This window comes from Tupaia chinensis, unplaced genomic scaffold (assembly GCF_000334495.1).
Source record: "Tupaia chinensis unplaced genomic scaffold, TupChi_1.0 Scaffold144899_1, whole genome shotgun sequence".
Classification (NCBI taxonomy): Eukaryota; Metazoa; Chordata; class Mammalia; order Scandentia; family Tupaiidae; genus Tupaia; species Tupaia belangeri.
Window position 1 is genome coordinate 2502619 of NW_006204759.1, and position 17691 is coordinate 2520309.

A 17691-nucleotide genomic window follows, 5' to 3' on the forward strand; every position below is an offset into this window, starting at 1 on the left:
CCCCCCCAGGGGGAATGGTCATGCCGCAATCCCTTCTCTTCCATTCTCCTCTAGGGATCTTGGACATGCATGCACACGCGTCCAGCGTGAGTTTTAAGCCACTGGGTCTGGGACTCGAACCGCAGTCGGCTACATGAGAATTCAGTGACATAGCCATTATGCTAACTGCTGGTCCCGATGATTTTTCTTTTCTTTCCCTTAAAAAAGCATTCATGTGGGGCCGACAGGTGGAATGGTGGTTAAGACACTGGACTCTGATATGGATGACCACAGTTCAAGTCCCAGACCTGATAGCTTGCTTTCTCACTTTCCCTTTCTCTCTCTCTTCCTGTCAAATTAAAAACATAAATAGGGGGGGTCAGCAGGTGGCATGGTGGTTAAGGGTGCTGGACTCTCACATGGCTGATCACAGTTTGAGTCCTGGACCTGGCAGCTTGCTTTCTCGCTTTCTCTCTCCCTCCCTCCCTCTCCTTCTCTCTCTCTCTCTCATTTTGTCCCTCTCTGGTCAAATTAAAAATAAATAAATAAAATGGATAAGTAAAGTTAAATAAGATAATTTTTAAAAATTTATCTAGGGGCCAGTAGGTGGCATGGTGGTTAGGGGTGCTGGAGTTCCATATGGCTGACCACAGTTCAAGTCCTGGATCTGGTGGCTTGCTTTCTCACTCTCTGTTTCTCACTCTGTCCCTCTATGGTCAAATCAAAATATAAATAAAGTTAAATAAGATAATAAAAAATAATAATTTATTCAATATTATTATTATTTGATTTGCTATAGGGCCTGCATGCTCATCCAAGAGAGCACGTGAGTGAGCAAGCCAGCTGCCAGGTCCAAGATTTGAACCGCCATTGGCCATGTGGGAGTCCAATGCCTTTAACTACTACATCACTTGCTCACCCCCAATAAAATAATTCTTAGAAAAAATAAATAAAAAATAAAATTAAATAATTCTTTTTAAAAAAAGTATCTGTGCTTTCTAAAATGTTGACTATAATAAAATATGAAAAAGGAAAAAATTAAATATATCAAAAGCTTTTTTTTAAAAATACCTCGAACTTTTTCTCTAATAAAGGTAAGAAGGCAGAAAAAGGGGAAAGAAATCTAGTTTTGACATCTGTTCAGCAAATACGTAATAAATGCCAACTACCATATACTACTCAAAAAGAACTATAGGAGAAATAAATGAATGTATGGTCCCCACCCTCAGGGGCTTCCACATTATTGGAGAAATAATGTGGTTGGGGCCGGCAGGTTACAGAGTGGTTAAGGTGTTAGACTTCCCCATAGCTGACCACGATCTGAGTGATGGAATGGCAGCTTAAAACTCATGCCAGGGGGAACCAGCAGTTAGTGTAATGGCTATGTCGCTGGACTCCCACGTAGTCAACCGTGGTTCACGTCCCGGACCCGGTGGCTTAAAACTCACGCCGGGCGCGTGTGCGTGCGTGCCCAAGATCCCGAGAGGAGAACGGAGGAGAAGGGATTGCGGCGTGACCATCCCCCCTGGGGGTGATTTCTCGCTTTCTGTCTCTATGTCTCTCTCTGTCTGGCGAGTGCACGTGCCCTATAGCGAAAACCTCTCAAAACAAAACAAACAAAAAAACCCCACCAAAACTCATGCCAGGGAAACCAGCAGCAGATGGCCTAACAGTTACACCACTGGACTCCCCCCATGGCCGACTGTGGTTCGAGTCCCGGACCCGGAGGCTTCAAATTCTCACTGGGTGCATGTGCATGCATGCCCAAAATCCCAAGAGGAGAATGGAGGCGAAGGGAGTGTGATGTGGCCTTTCTCTCTGGGGGGTGATTTCTTACTTTCTGTCCATCTGTCTCTTTGGGGAGTGCATGCATCCTCTATCAAGGGAAAAAAAAACCTTCTAAAAGGAAAACCATGCCAGGTGCATGCATGTGTGAGTGTGCCCAAAATCCCAAGAGGAGAATGGAGGAGAAGGAATTGCACCCTGGGGGGGTGGGGGGGTGGGGGTGGCGTGCTAGATCACTTTCTATGTCTCTATCTCTCTGGCAAGTGCACATGGCCTATAGCAAAAATCTCTCCTAATAAAAAAGAAAGAAAATCTGTGGAATAAACTGTAAATCAGAGGCTGACTTCTAAATAAACACTTAAGTAAACTAGGATGAGCACTCTCAAGGGAAGCTGTCTTCTTAGAGCATTCACCTTGGAGAACTATTTATTACAAGACTTCAAGAAGCTGTGTAATAGTTATAATAGCTTCCAGCTATTAAAAAAAAAGGGGGGAAAGAAAATTCTACTTTCAAAGCACAAATATATTCCAATCCAAGGAAGCTATGTGGGCTAGGAAAGCAATTTTAATAAAATTTCAAGCTCCAAAAAAAAATTCCTTCAGGAATTAAGATAAATATAGGGTATCTTCTCAGAAGGTCATTTTGACTCAATATTAAATTATTTTACCTTTAGGAGAAAAAAAAAAAGCCTCATCGGGACCACCAGCTGGCATAATCGCTATATTGCTAGACTCCCATGTAGCTGACCACAGTTCAAGTCCCAGACCCGGTGGTGGCTTAAACTCACACTGGGTGCGTGTGAGTGCGTGCCTAAGATCCCAAGAGGAGAACGGAGGAGAAGGGATTGCGGTGAGGCCATTCCCCTGGGGGGGTGATTTCTCGCTTTCTATCTGTCTGTCTGTCTCTGTCTTTCTGGTGAGTGCACGTGCCCTATAGCAAAAACTTCTCCAAAAAAAAAAAAAAAAAGAAAGAACGGAAGGAAAAGAGTCTATGCATTCATTTATTCTACGTGTGTGTGAAAATGAGAGCGAGAAACACAGTACCCTGCACTGTCAGGGCCCTGCTGGGGTGCCATCTCTTTTGTTCAGGGAAGAAATGAAAGAACAGGGAGGTGGGAAAGAAGACTGGAGTAGACAACAAATTCAAATGAATTTTAAAAAGAAAAGAGGAGACTTCATGATCATTAAGTGCTTCCTGAGAACTTCTTTTCTGTCATCTCAATGCCCAGGGTTTTGTCAGTAGCTGCTTTCTGCTGAAGCAGAAGTCTGAGATATACTGCACCACACTGTTTATTCTTTCACTGTAATTCATTCAACAATTATCTGTGGGCCTCTGAGCCAGACACTATACTACATTGAAGCAACATAACAGATACAATGATGTGAATGGGACAAGGTATGGTAAGCACAAGAGAAAGACCACAATGTCAGCTGACGAAATCTTGGCCAGCGTCACAGGAGGTAGTATCTGAACCAAGACTTGTTAGAGGAGTCTGATGGTCAGACTCCTCCAGGCGGAGGGACGGGTCACTGAGCAATAACAGCTTAGCATTCCTGGGCCATCATATTCGGAGGGGGAGGAGGAAGAAATGGTGGGTGATTATAATACAATATATTTTACTACACACCAGGCACAAGGACAAGCGTGTTTTCTGTGTTGTTGTTGTTTGTTTTGTTTTTAGCTGTCAGAGAGTGTATGCATGCGCGTGTGGGAGACGCATTAGGGAGCATGCTCTCTTATGGGGAGTACTCACAACACAATCCCTTCTCTCTTTTTTCCTGTCAGGATTTTGAACACATTGCATGCACACATGCACACACATGGCATATTTTTCAAGCCATAGGGGCCAGGCTTTAAACCATGGGATCTGGCTCCCCTTAATCATCAGGCGATGGGGCCAGCCCCGCAGGTATGTTTAATCCTCCGAACAACTCTATGTGGTAAGTACTATTGTTACTTCCCATTTTACGGATGAGGATACTGAAGCTTAGAGAAGCAACCTGCTCAATATAAACTTCAGTAAAGACCTTTTCTACAACACAGTTCTGGTGTTACCCATCACACCAGACTTAAAATCTCAGCATAAAGCACGTTAGAAGGGAGTTTATAGAGAGTACAGATGATTGAGAGACAAATGCAACAAGTCCAAAGGAAGAGGGAAATTTTTTTTTTTATTGGAGAGGCTTTTTTTGCTATAGGGCACGTGCGCTTGCCAGACAGACAGAGAGACAGAAAGCAAGAAATCACCCCCCAGGGGGGATGGCCACGCCACAATCCCTTCTCCTCTGTTCTCCTCTCGGGATCTTGGGCACGCACGCACATGTGCCCGGCATGAGTTTTAAGCTATCGGGTCTGGAACGTGAACCATGGTTGACTACATGGGAGTCCAGTGACATAACCATTACGCTAACTGCTGGTCCTGGAAGAGGGAAATTTCTATAGACTAAATGGTTAAAAATCTTTAAGTAAGGATCAGCAGATAGCGGAATGGTTTGTTGCTAGACTCCCATGTAGTTGACCACAGTTCAAATCCAGGACCCAGCTTGAAACTCATGCTGGGCACATTTGCATATGTGCCCAAGATCCTGAGAAGGGAATGGAGGAAAAGGAATTGCAGTGTGGCCAACACTCTCGGGGGTGATGGCTCACTTTCTATCTCTCGGTGGAGCACACAAGCCCTATAGCAAAAAATCTCTCTTTAAAAAAAAAAAAAAAAGAAAAGAAAAGAAACAGGGAGGTGGGAAAGAAGACTGGAGTAGACAACAAATTCAAATGAATTTTAAAAAGAAAAGAGGAGACTTCATGATCATTAAGTGCTTCCTGAGAACTTCTTTTCTGTCATCTCAATGCCCAGGGTTTTGTCAGTAGCTGCTTTCTGCTGAAGCAGAAGTCTGAGATATACTGCACCACACTGTTTATTCTTTCACTGTAATTCATTCAACAATTATCTGTGGGCCTCTGAGCCAGACACTATACTACATTGAAGCAACATAACAGATACAATGATGTGAATGGGACAAGGTATGGTAAGCACAAGAGAAAGACCACAATGTCAGCTGACGAAATCTTGGCCAGCGTCACAGGAGGTAGTATCTGAACCAAGACTTGTTAGAGGAGTCTGATGGTCAGACTCCTCCAGGCGGAGGGACGGGTCACTGAGCAATAACAGCTTAGCATTCCTGGGCCATCATATTCGGAGGGGGAGGAGGAAGAAATGGTGGGTGATTATAATACAATATATTTTACTACACACCAGGCACAAGGACAAGCGTGTTTTCTGTGTTGTTGTTGTTTGTTTTGTTTTTAGCTGTCAGAGAGTGTATGCATGCGCGTGTGGGAGACGCATTAGGGAGCATGCTCTCTTATGGGGAGTACTCACAACACAATCCCTTCTCTCTTTTTTCCTGTCAGGATTTTGAACACATTGCATGCACACATGCACACACATGGCATATTTTTCAAGCCATAGGGGCCAGGCTTTAAACCATGGGATCTGGCTCCCCTTAATCATCAGGCGATGGGGCCAGCCCCGCAGGTATGTTTAATCCTCCGAACAACTCTATGTGGTAAGTACTATTGTTACTTCCCATTTTACGGATGAGGATACTGAAGCTTAGAGAAGCAACCTGCTCAATATAAACTTCAGTAAAGACCTTTTCTACAACACAGTTCTGGTGTTACCCATCACACCAGACTTAAAATCTCAGCATAAAGCACGTTAGAAGGGAGTTTATAGAGAGTACAGATGATTGAGAGACAAATGCAACAAGTCCAAAGGAAGAGGGAAATTTTTTTTTTTATTGGAGAGGCTTTTTTTGCTATAGGGCACGTGCGCTTGCCAGACAGACAGAGAGACAGAAAGCAAGAAATCACCCCCCAGGGGGGATGGCCACGCCACAATCCCTTCTCCTCTGTTCTCCTCTCGGGATCTTGGGCACGCACGCACATGTGCCCGGCATGAGTTTTAAGCTATCGGGTCTGGAACGTGAACCATGGTTGACTACATGGGAGTCCAGTGACATAACCATTACGCTAACTGCTGGTCCTGGAAGAGGGAAATTTCTATAGACTAAATGGTTAAAAATCTTTAAGTAAGGATCAGCAGATAGCGGAATGGTTTGTTGCTAGACTCCCATGTAGTTGACCACAGTTCAAATCCAGGACCCAGCTTGAAACTCATGCTGGGCACATTTGCATATGTGCCCAAGATCCTGAGAAGGGAATGGAGGAAAAGGAATTGCAGTGTGGCCAACACTCTCGGGGGTGATGGCTCACTTTCTATCTCTCGGTGGAGCACACAAGCCCTATAGCAAAAAATCTCTCTTTAAAAAAAAAAAAAAAAGAAAAGAAAAGAAAACTTTAAGCTTTAATTGGAATCAAGCTAGAGACAGTAGAGGCCACCCAGAGGGAAGGGCCAGGCAGAGAATGGGGTGTTAACAAAGGTTGTACAGAGTCAGCCAAAATTGGCATATGAGGTCTTTGGAGGCTAACATGGGGAGAGGACAGTACAGTCAGGAAAAGAGGGGTCCGTTAGCATGGAAGAGAAGGTCAAAGATGGGTCTGGGACACCCAAGGAACCACATAAAGAGCTGGACTCTATCTGATGGCAGTAGCCAGTGAGGAGCTTTTGGGCAGAATGGTGAACTTAGGGTGACTTCTATGTTACTCTTAGGTGCAAATTGGGATGGTCTGTACCACGATGATAAGGGCCCGTGGGAGCAGGCTGGAACAGCCAGCCTGGGAAAAAGGCAGTACCTTGGGAAGCAGAGTACCAGAGTGACTAAGTGAAATCTGACTGATCTGGGCCCCAACCCGACTTTCTGGAGCCCCCAGTTCTCTCATTTACAAAGTGGGGACAGTATCATCAACTTCACTTGTTTGCTGTTAGGTTTTTAAAAAAGGACACAAGTGAAGCACTCAAATAACAAAGAGGTTATATTTAGCACTTCAGATCTACGGATCTACTGCTGTCCTCCTCACAATGCTGCTCAATACAAGTCCTACACCATTTCTTTAAATTCAACCCATGAGTTGACACCGATAATTCCTCCTCCACAAAGATGACTCTGGAGCCAGCTGGCAGCATGGAGGTTAAGGGGCTGGATCCCACAGGGCTAACTCCACGGTTTGAATCTCAGACACCCTGCGGCTTGTTTAAAATCTCAAGAGGAGAATGGAGGAAAAGGGATTGCATCATGGCCATCCTGGTGTGTGTGTGTGTGTGTGTGTGTGTGTTGTGTGATTTCTCACATTTCCTGTCTCTCTGAAGAGCACCATGTCCTATAAAAAAAAATAATTTTTTTGAGGAGAGGTTTTTGCTATAGGGTGTGTGCGCTCACCAGAAAGACAGAGAGAGAGAGAGAGACAGACAGAAAGTGAGAAATCACCCCCCGGGGGGATGGCCATGCCACAATCCCTCTATGTCTCTCTCTCTCTGTCTCCCTTTTTCTCTCTGGTGAGTGCATGTACTCCTTGAAAAAAAAATTTTTTTTTTTGAGAGGTTTTTGCTATAGGGCGCGTGCACTCGCCAGACAGAGAGAAAGAAAGCGAGAAATCACCCCCCAGGGAGAATGGCCACACCACAATCCCTTCTCCTCCCGGGATCTTGGGCACGCACGCACATGCACCCGGCATGAGTTTTAAGCCACCAGGTCCGGGACACGAACTGTGGTCAACTACATGGGAGTCCAGCAACATAGCCATTACACTAACTGCTGGTGACAAAAACCAATTTTTTTTAAGAGAGGTTTTTGCTATAGGGTGAGTGCGCTTGCCAGAAAGACAGAGACAGAAAGATAGAAAGCGAGCAATCACCCCCTGGGGCAATGGCAACGCCATAATCTCTTCTCCTTTATCCTCCTCTTGGGATCTAGGGCACGCACGCACACGCACCCAGCATGAGTTTAAGCTGCCAGTCCAAGACTCAAACCGTGGTCTACTATGTGGGAGTCAAATGATATAACCATTATGCCATCTGCTAATTCCACTCCCTGAAAATTAAAATAAAAAAAAAATCATTCAGGGGATAGAAATGATATCTTTTTTTATTGCTAAGAAGATCATATTTAATAATAGCAATAGTAATAAGTAACAAAGAATAGAGTCCTTAGCTTTTGTTTTGTTCAGTAACTCAGCTCCCTAACTATCACATCTATTTTTTAGCATAATGTACACCCTGGTTTTGTACTGGTTTTCAAACCATTTCTTTATTTTTATTTATTTATTTATCTTGCCAGAGGAACAGTGTGTCTGCCAGAGAGAGGAAGAGAGAGAGAGTGAGCGAGCACCCTCCACTGGGGTACAGTGATGCCACAATCCTTTTCCCTCCATTTCTCCATCCCGTCAGGCTTTGGAGAATGCACACATGTGCCTCCAGCATGCACTTCAAGCTGCTGGAGTGGGCCATGCAGCATCTGGCTTACTATGCACAGGACTTAACCCCTGTGCTACAGGGCTGGCTCTCAAACCATTTCTTAACAGCAGAATCCTCTCAACAAATAAAATCAATATAAAGTTGATAAAGCCAGATAAACTCTGGTTAAAATGAGGGGAGCCAGCAGATGGCATAGTGGCTACGTAGCTGGACTCCCACATGGCTGACTGCGGTTCACCTCCCAGACCCAATGGCATGAAAATCATGCCAAGCGTGTATGCATGCATGGCCAAGATTGCGGAAGGAGAATGGAGGGAGGAAAGGGGATTGCGGCATGGCCATACCCTCTGTGGGGTGATTTCTTACTTTCCTTCTCTCTGTCCCTGTCTCTCTGGTGATGCACCTTTGGTATAAGCCTCTCAAAAAAAAAAAAAAAAAAAAAAAAAAAAGAGAGCAAGGGCCCAATGGCATAATGGTAAAACACGATGCAGCGAGACTGACTTGCATAGGAAGGGTCCAGGTTTGTGCTCAGGGACCTCCCTGAGTACAGTGGGCACCCGTGAGCCCGAGAGCCAGACAGAACTAGCTGAAATGAGGGGTGGATCATGATGTTCAGATCCTGCTGGGATGCTATCTTTCTATTTCTTTTGCTGGCTCATGGAAGAAATAAAGAAACTTAAAACAAACAAACAGAAAACAAGAATGAGGCCTGAAGTACCAAGCTGATGTCTGTCTCCAACTGTCAACCCCTGGAGCACCTACAAGGAATTCTCCTGCTATCTGGAACTAGTTGGAAAAACCTATAGAGGAGTGAAGAGAGTACCACCAGGAGACTCCAGCTCTGACACTCACAAAGTTACACAATCGCTCTGACCCCGCCTACTATCTGCTCTCCAGAAAGCCTTCTAGTCATTATTCCCTAGATAGACAGTCCCGGGCTTAAACGAAATGCCTTGAACACAGGGAAATACTTTGTTTGTTTGCTTGTTTGTTTGGTTTTTGCCAGATGGTGCGGGTGCTCACAGGAGACAGAGAGAGATAAAGAGAGGGAAAGTGAGAAGTCATCCCTTGGAAAGAGAGTCATACTACAATCCCCTTCTCCTCTACTCTCGTCCTGGGATTTTGGACATGCACGCACATGATTTTCAAGCTGCCAGGTCCAGGACTATAACCACGGTCAGCCATGTGGGAGTCCAGCACCTTAACTACCAAGCCACCTGCTGGTACCCAGGGGATACTTTTTAAAACCAGAGTTCCTGGGCAACGCTCATACCAACAGTCCACAACTTTAACAAAGGCCACATTCTTTTTTCTTTTAACAAATGTCAAACTTCCTTAAAGCCAACAAAAGCAAAGCCAAAGTCATGCCTTGAGCAATTAGAGGAGAACTGGGACAAAGAGGCTTTCTTAATGGCTTGTTAGAATTCTGTAAGGAGCAGTCCTCACAATAAATTCCCTTATATTCATTATTGGTCTGAAATAATGGTACTAAAATTCTGTCAACACCAGGACCTGTCTTTTTGTCGCTCAAATAAATCCAGACAACAGCAATGAGTTTAGTGGAGGCACTTGAATCACCAGTGAATTAGAATTTTCAGCGCCAACAGCAAGGAGTCAGTAGGCCTGAGATAAGTGAAAACAGAAGTTGCCATAGTAACTTGCACATTTACCCTAAAATGGCACGAGTTGGGGGTGGGGAAGTAGGTCAATATTTCTGCTTAACTAGCTTTATTCCTTGCTTTCTCTCCTCTTCTAAAGCAGCACCTTCCTCCTTTCCCACCTCCAATAGGAGAAAGAGAAGGAAAGTCAGACGAGCAGTTACAAAAAAGCTAGGGTGGGTAGAGGCTTAGGTACAAGGACGGGGAACCCAGAGGATGGCCAATAAAAATCTCCTGAGTACTCTGAGACTATGCCTGGGATAGCAGTTGCTGATCAGGGGCACCAGTGCTAAGAAACTGTTGCTGGGTTACTACAAATCACAAGCTGCCATTTTCCTGTAGCAGTTTAAATGCATCTAATGGAACACTTGGGAATGCATTAGTAGCAGCTTGGGGTTGGAGGTAGTGGTGGGGAGGGAGAAATATTCCAGCATGGGAGATCTGAGGCCCTTAGCAAGAGAATGCAATCTTTGATGGTTAGAAACTATAAACAGGCCTTCAAAGAGAGGACGGGAATGAGGCTTATGAGGTTCTTTTTCAAACTAAGCTGAATTTGCTATTACAGAAACATAGTACCTTTTGGTACTTGGATCTGAGATGGCTACTAATCTGAGAGGGCAGGGCGGCGCTGGTCTCTGAGCGGGCATAGCAAGTGCCAGCCCTCATAATCAGCTCGTCCACCTGCAGTGCCGACCGTGGGAAGCAGGTTAAGCAGAAAGCATCTGGAAACAGTTGCTGTCTCACTTTCCTATGGCTGTTAGCGTCTGCACAGGGATAACTTAAGGCATTACTAATGACTGTAACCATTTGGTATGAAAGTCCTGCTATCCAGAAGACTGTAGAAAGGAAAATCCCTCCTGGGGCCAGGTGGTGGTGCAGGTATAATGCCATTGGACCCAGATGGAAAAGGGCCTGGATTAGTGTCCTGTGTTTCCTGAACACACCGGGTGGGCATATGTGTGCTTGTGATCAGGGCTGGCTAAGACTGCAAGTGAGTTGCAGGGCAGGGACTCTGTTGGGGATGCCTGTCTTTTGCTGTCAAGAAAGAAAGAAAGAAAGAAAGAAAGAAAGAAACAAACAAACAAACAAACTTAAAATCCATATGGTTCAATTCAAAAAAAGAAAAAGCATCTTCTGTTTTTTTTTTTTAGATGGCACATGTGCTCGCCAGAGAGAGACAGAGACAGGAAAGAGAAAGCATTCCCTCATGGAGAATAGTCACATCGCAATCCCTTCTCCTCCAACTCTCCCTGCCTTTGGGGACTTTTGGCATGCGCATATACACAAGAGCACAGTGCTTCTCTAGCTGCCGTGTCTAGGACTTGAACCATATGGTCAGCCATGTGGGAACTGGCTGCCTAACCACTAGGCCACAGAGCCACCACTAGAAGCATTTTTTCAACCAGTGACCATTTCAAACACTATCCTCTAGATACACTACTGCACTGTTTAGAAGTGAGTCTAGGCTTTCACAAGAAAGGACATTCAAAGAGGACTAGGGAATGTATTTCAACTCAGCAGCACATCAAGTTGCAGAGTAGGGAAGGACAGGCAGTCTCAAATTTGGACTCATGGCTTCAGAAACAGAAAGCATCTGCAAACTGTCCCCTTGTGCTTCTACATGTCTCTATTCCTCTGCCCTACAAAATCAGGACAGAGACTCAGAAGCACAGCCATGAAAGTTAAGATGACTTAAGAGGGGTTAGCAGGTATGTGGTTCAGGCAGCTGGATCCCACATGGCAGACTTCATGATTTGAGTCCCTTGGCAGCTTAAGAATTATGCTGGGTTGGGCTCAGCAGGTGGCATGGTGATTAAAGGCACTGGGTTCCCACATGGCCAACTACAGTTTGAGTCCTGGACCTGGTGGTTTGCTTTCTCACTTTCCTCTCTCTCTTATTCTGTCCATCTCTGGTCAAATTAAAAGAAAGAAAGAAAGAAAGAAAAAAGAAAAGAAAAGAAAAGAAAAGAAAGAAAGAAAGAAAGAAAGAAAGAAAGAAAGAAAGTCCCCCCCCCCCCAAAGAAAGCAAGCCACCTGGTTCAGACCTTGAACAATGGCTTGTTTGAAACTTTTTATTCCAGAAAATGTTCATGCATACACAAACCAGAACAGGACAATGACTATCACTCAGCTTCACAAAGGGTATTTTTTTTTTTTTTGGAGAGATTTTCACTATAGGGCGCGTGCGCTCACCAGACAGACAGAGAGAGACATAAGAGACAGAAAGTGAGAAATCACCCACCTCAAGGGGGGTGGTCATGCCACAATCCCTTCTCCTCCATTCTCCTCTTGGGATCTTGGGCAGGCACGCACACGCGCCCGGCATGAGTTTTAAGCCACCAGGTCTGGGACGAGAACCGCGGTCAACTACGTGGGAGTCCAGCGACATAGCCATTACGCTAACTGCTGGTTCCCAAGTATTCTAGGGTTCACCTTAAAGCTGAGACAGAACCTTTCACTAGAATGATCCCTAAGTGTCATGCATCCAGAGCCTGTAACCCAAAATGCAACTTCGAAATTTCCCAGGAACCCCAGGAGCACTATGCTAGCAATCTAACAGTGGTAAAGGAAAAACAGACTTTAGTTTCAGTTCTTGAGGAGCAGCCACCAGAATAACTATACTCACTAAATCTTTCTACACGTTTCATTACCTGACTTTTAAAATTTCTTGTTTTTAAAGAATTATCTTACTTAACTTTATTTATTTATTTTAATTTGACCAGAGAGAGACAGAGTGAGAAAATGAGAAAGCAAGCTGCCAGGTCCGAGACTCAAACCATGGTCGACTACGTGGGAGTCCAGTGCCCTTAATTACCACGCCACCTGCTAGCCCCTGAATTTTTAATTTCTTTTCTTTTTTAATAATGTAACTTAATTAAATTAATTAATTAATTAATTAAAAGTTGACCAGAATGAGAGAGAGAGAAAGAGAAAATAAGAAAGTAAGCCACCAGGTCTAGGACTCTAACTGTGGTCTGCCATGTGGGAGTAGAGCACTCTTAACCACCACACCACCTGCTGGCTCCATGAATGTTTAGTTTCTAAAAGATACCTTTCTGGGTCAGCATGCAGTATATTGGTTAAGGTGCTGGACTTCACATGGTCAGCTGTGCAGTTGGAGTCCCAGACCCAGCAGCTTGAACATTATCCTGGCCACGTGGGGTGGGTGCCTAAAATCCCAAGAGAAGACAACTGTGGCATGGCCATCTCCTGGGGGCTGTGGGGGTAAGATTTCTCACTCCTCCCTCTGTCAAACACACATGTCGTACACTAAACTTAAACAAAAAAACCTCTCTCTGGTCCATTTTTGCCTCTGATCAGAAACCACTGTGTTGTACATGCCCACACAAGATGGCTCCATAGGGACCAGCACTTGGTGTAATGGCTATGTTGCTGGACTCCCACGTAGTCAACTGAGGTTCGAGTCCCGGACCTGGTGGCTTAAAACTCACGCTGGGCGCGTGTGCTTGCGTGCCCAAGATCCCGAGAGGAGAAGGGATTGTGCCGTGGCCATCTCCGCTGGGTGATTTCTTGCCTTCTCTCTCTCTCTCTGACTTTCTGGTGAGCGTATGTGCCCTACAGCAAAAACTTCTCAAAAAAGAAGGTGGCTCCATGGCCACCACAGACAGCCCTGGCAGGACTGTGTCTTATTTAAAAACCACTTTCCTTTCTCAAATAAGCACTTGGGGCAAGCTTTCAAGAAAAAAAAAGAAAGAAAGAAAGAAAAGGACAATACATATTTAGCTTATTTATGAGCTACTAAAGCCCACCATGTACTGGCACTTAGGGAAGCCTATGAGGTCTACTTACTGGCACTGTCACATCGTCATAAAAACTCCAAGCTAAAGCCCATCTCATTGTCCGACCTTGACAGAATTCAGTGTAGGTGACTTTGGGAACCTGAAATCAACAAATACAACATCTCATTAAAGTGAAGTCATTTTACCAATATGTTTCTGAAGATGCCTCACTAAATGATCTGTTTGCCCTTCTTTTTCATCAATTAACAAACATTATTAACCAAAAGACGGTTATATGAGGGGACTTCAGAAAGCTCATGGAAGGTTAGCAACATAGTCTGGTGGTGAAAGGGGCCAAAAAGCGCATGGCTGACTGTGGTTTAAATCACGAGCGAGAGGGGTGAGAGACTGTGTGTGGGGGAATGTGTGTGCGCGTGTGTGCATGGCTGCCCAGAATCCTAAGATGGAGATGTAGAGAAGAGATAATGGCCCCAATGGAGGTACTTTCTTCCTCTCCTTTTCTCTGACAATTAAAAAGAAAAAAGAAGAAATGGAAAAAAAAGGCAGATAAGCGGAAGGAATTAAAGGACATGTTTATTTTGGTGCAAAATTTAAAATCCATGCATAGTTTTTTTTTTTTTTTTTTTTTTCATTTTGTCAGCGGGAACGTGAACTCACCAGAGAGTCACAGAGAGAAAGCATCCCCCTGGGAAATGGTCATGCTGAAATCCCTGCTCCTCCATTTCTCCATCCTATCAGAATTTTATAAGCATGCACATTTGCCTGGTGTGTTTCTTAAGCTACTGGGCCCAAGGCTTGAACTGTATGATTAACTATAGAGGATCTGGCAGCCTTAACCACCAGGCCATGGAGCTGGCCAATGCAGTATTTTTAAAATACACATTTCCATAACTTTTTGAAAACCTCTTGTACATAGTTGCCTAATAAAATTTTAGAGAGAATTTGCAGATCTGGCTTGAATATCCAAATATATGAAACACATAAAACGTAGCTTTTTGCTTTGAGAGAGAGAATTTTGCTATATGGTGCATGCGCTCGCCAGAGAGACAGAGATAAACAGAAAGTGAGAAATCACCTCCTGGGATAATGGCCATGCCATAATCCCTTCTCTTCCATTCTCCTCTTGGGATCTTAAGCATGCAGGTATATGTGTCTGGCATGAAAAACATAGCTCTTTAGAGAATCATTTATAAAATGATTCAAATGATTTTATTTTCTTTTTTAATTAAGATAGTTAAGCGGCCAGCAGGTGATGGGGTGCCTGAGGTGCTGGAACATGGCTGACCAACAGTTCAAGTTCTGGACCTAGTGGCTTGCTCTCTCACTTTCCCCTTCTCTTGGTCTCTCTCTCTCTGTCTCTCTCTCTGTCTCTGTCTCTTTGGTCAAATTAAAAAATTAATAACAACAAATAACAAATAAATAATTTAAAAAGAAAGTGAGTCAGTCAAGCGTGGTTAGACAAACTACCTAATCTCCCTCTATCAGATTTTAAGAAAGAAAAAGGAACTATTTTGTAGCTTTCACAATTTTACTTAAAAGAGTCTGTGCTGTGGATAAGCAGAATATCAGAGAGAAACCAGAGATCAAAATCTTTGTTTTGGGGACCAGCAGGTGGCATATGGTTATGTTGCTGGACTCCGCCATGGCTGACTGCTGTTCAAGTCCTGGACATGGAGGCTTGAAAATCATGCCAGGTGCATGTGCATACGTGCCCATCCTCCCGGGGGGTTATTTTTCGCTTTCTGTCTATCTCTCGTGCAAGTGCACACACCATATAGCAAAAATCTCTCTCTCTCAAAAAATAAAAATAAAACAAACAAACAAACAAAAAAACTCAAAGATTTTTGTTTGGGCTAGCATGTGGAGTGGTGGTTAAAGCACTGGATCCAACATGGCCAAATGTGAAGTTTGAGTCCTGGACCCAATGGCTTGAAAAACACATTGGGCAAAATCCTAAGAGGAGAAAGGACTACAACAAGGCCATCCCCCTGGGTGGCGATTTCTCATTTCTCCTTTCTGGTAAGCACACATCATATGGCAAAAAAATCTAAAAACTTTGTTTCTACCACTAATCTGACAGCGGACCCCTTTTGGTGAAAAGTTATGTTACTCATGCTAAATACTATGAACAGGGGGGAAGGGGTGGTAAGGTAGGGGAAGCATTTATTTGAGACCTGCCTTTTGAAACAGGAACAAGGGGCTGTACTCTGTGGACTGTCGCCCTGGTAAAGAGCACACTGTGTCCTAAGACTGTGCTCTAGTTCCGGCTGCTCTCTGGTAACTCACTGTGTGGCTGAATCAGCCCCAAACACACCTAGCTTTCAGTTTTTGCACCACAGAGGAGTCAGCTGTGAGGTCAGTGGTAGACACTAGGCTTTTGGATTTGTAGTTTCTGACATTCTACTCATCCTGTTTGCCCCCACATTTTCTCTGCTATAATTCTCAAGGAAGGCCTTGTTTTAACAACCTATAAAGAGTCCTGGGAACCAGCAGTTAGCGTAATGGCTCTGTCGCTGAATTCCCACGTAGTCGACCACGGTTCGCGTCCCGGACCCGGTGGCTTAGAACTCACGCCGGGCACGTGTGCGTGCGTGCCCAGGATCCCGAGAGGAGAATAGAGGAGAAAGGATTGCAGCGTGACCATCCCCCCTGGGGGTGATTTCTTGCTTTCTGTCTCTATGTCTCTCTCTGTCTGTCTGGCGAGCGCACGCGCCCTGTAGCGAAAACCTCTTAAAAAAAAAAAAAAAGTCCTTAGTACTAAAATTACGGAATTAAAACAACAGCATAAATGAAAATGCTAATACTCAACATCAGCAGAAAGTGCTGGCTGACACTGCTAAAAAGCAGACTGAGACACAAGGGAGGCCTGAGTTCAACTCCTAACCCACTGGAAAAGCCAGGCACAGCGGTACACCCGCAGCTAATTCCTCAAGAGGCTGAGCTAGGAGGACCGCCACGAAGCGAGACCCAGTCTTTTTCATTTATTCATTTTTAAAAAGCAAGACAGACCAGAGCAATAATGGCAGAGCCTTACCCCTTGTACGCGAAGCTCTTCCTTCAGAGGAGCCAGGCTGCACTTCTTTCCCAGCATACAGCTGTACCACCTAGAGACATCAGACAAGTAAACACCATTTATGTGGCTTTATGTGTAATCCACGTATTACTCGAGTGAACGTGATGGGGCGAATACTGAGCTAAGCTACAATTGAAAAAAGAACTGCAGATAATGTATTTACACAGAAACTAAATTTCGTGATGGAAAACTAGCTCAAAGCGATACAAAGAAATGAAATCCACTCAGCCTCTCCACTGCTTTAGGGCTATTAATATTTGGAAAGAGAGTGAAGGACTGAGGTCTCATCTGATCACAAGGAAGGCCCTTTAGCTCTAGGACAGAAATTAGTCAATAAATAACAAAAATGTGTATAAACATTCCCTATACCACACTAAGGGAAGTTGTAAAAGCAAGCATGACTCTGTATTATGAGATACCCTCACATGCACATGATCTAAGGATAGAAATTACATCAGAGTTTCAACAGATCATGAAATCAATTCGCTCTATGGTAAATACAAATCCAGAAGAGAGTATGGAAAAGATGGAATGAAATGGTTAAAAGGTAAAGGCATAGAATTTACTCCTTCCAATTATTCTAAAGTTTACAAAGTATAAATAAAATCTGGCCAGTTGGTAATGTGGAGGTTAAGGAACCAGATCACACATAGCTAACTACACCATCTGAAACCTGGATCTTGCACCTTCAAAAACACGCCAGGTGTGTGTGCATGTGTGCCCCAAGTCCCAAGAGGAGAATGTCAGAGAGGGGATTACAGTGGGCCATCTCTGGTGGGGGTGCTTTCTCACTTTCTCTCCTTCTATATGTCTCCAGAAAGTGAAAACAAAACAAAACAAAAAAGATATACAGGATTGTGGCATGGCACATGAAAGATGTACTGCTATGGGAATTGTCTTTCCACTATAAACAACTAGAAACCTGGACAAAATATATGAAACAGCTGTTTGTCGGACATGGGACAAAGGGCAGTGCAGACCTATTATTTCAGAGAAAGAAGCGAACATAGTGAGCCCTACAACTGCCACAGCTTACTGCCTGAAGGAAATTTCCAGACTGC

At 44.2% G+C, this 17691-nt stretch overlaps 1 protein-coding gene across 1 annotated transcript in view; it reads right to left on the minus strand.

Annotated features, from left to right (window-relative positions):
- METTL16 (methyltransferase 16, RNA N6-adenosine) overlaps nt 1-17691 on the minus strand; it is a 98805-nt gene that overhangs the window by 11627 nt on the left and 69487 nt on the right. The window contains exons 7-8 of the mRNA XM_006167567.3: nt 16592-16661; nt 13607-13696 (exon numbers count right to left, since the gene is read on the minus strand). Of these exons, the coding sequence (XP_006167629.1) occupies nt 13607-13696; nt 16592-16661 (160 nt within the window). The remainder of the gene's footprint in view (nt 1-13606; nt 13697-16591; nt 16662-17691) is intronic.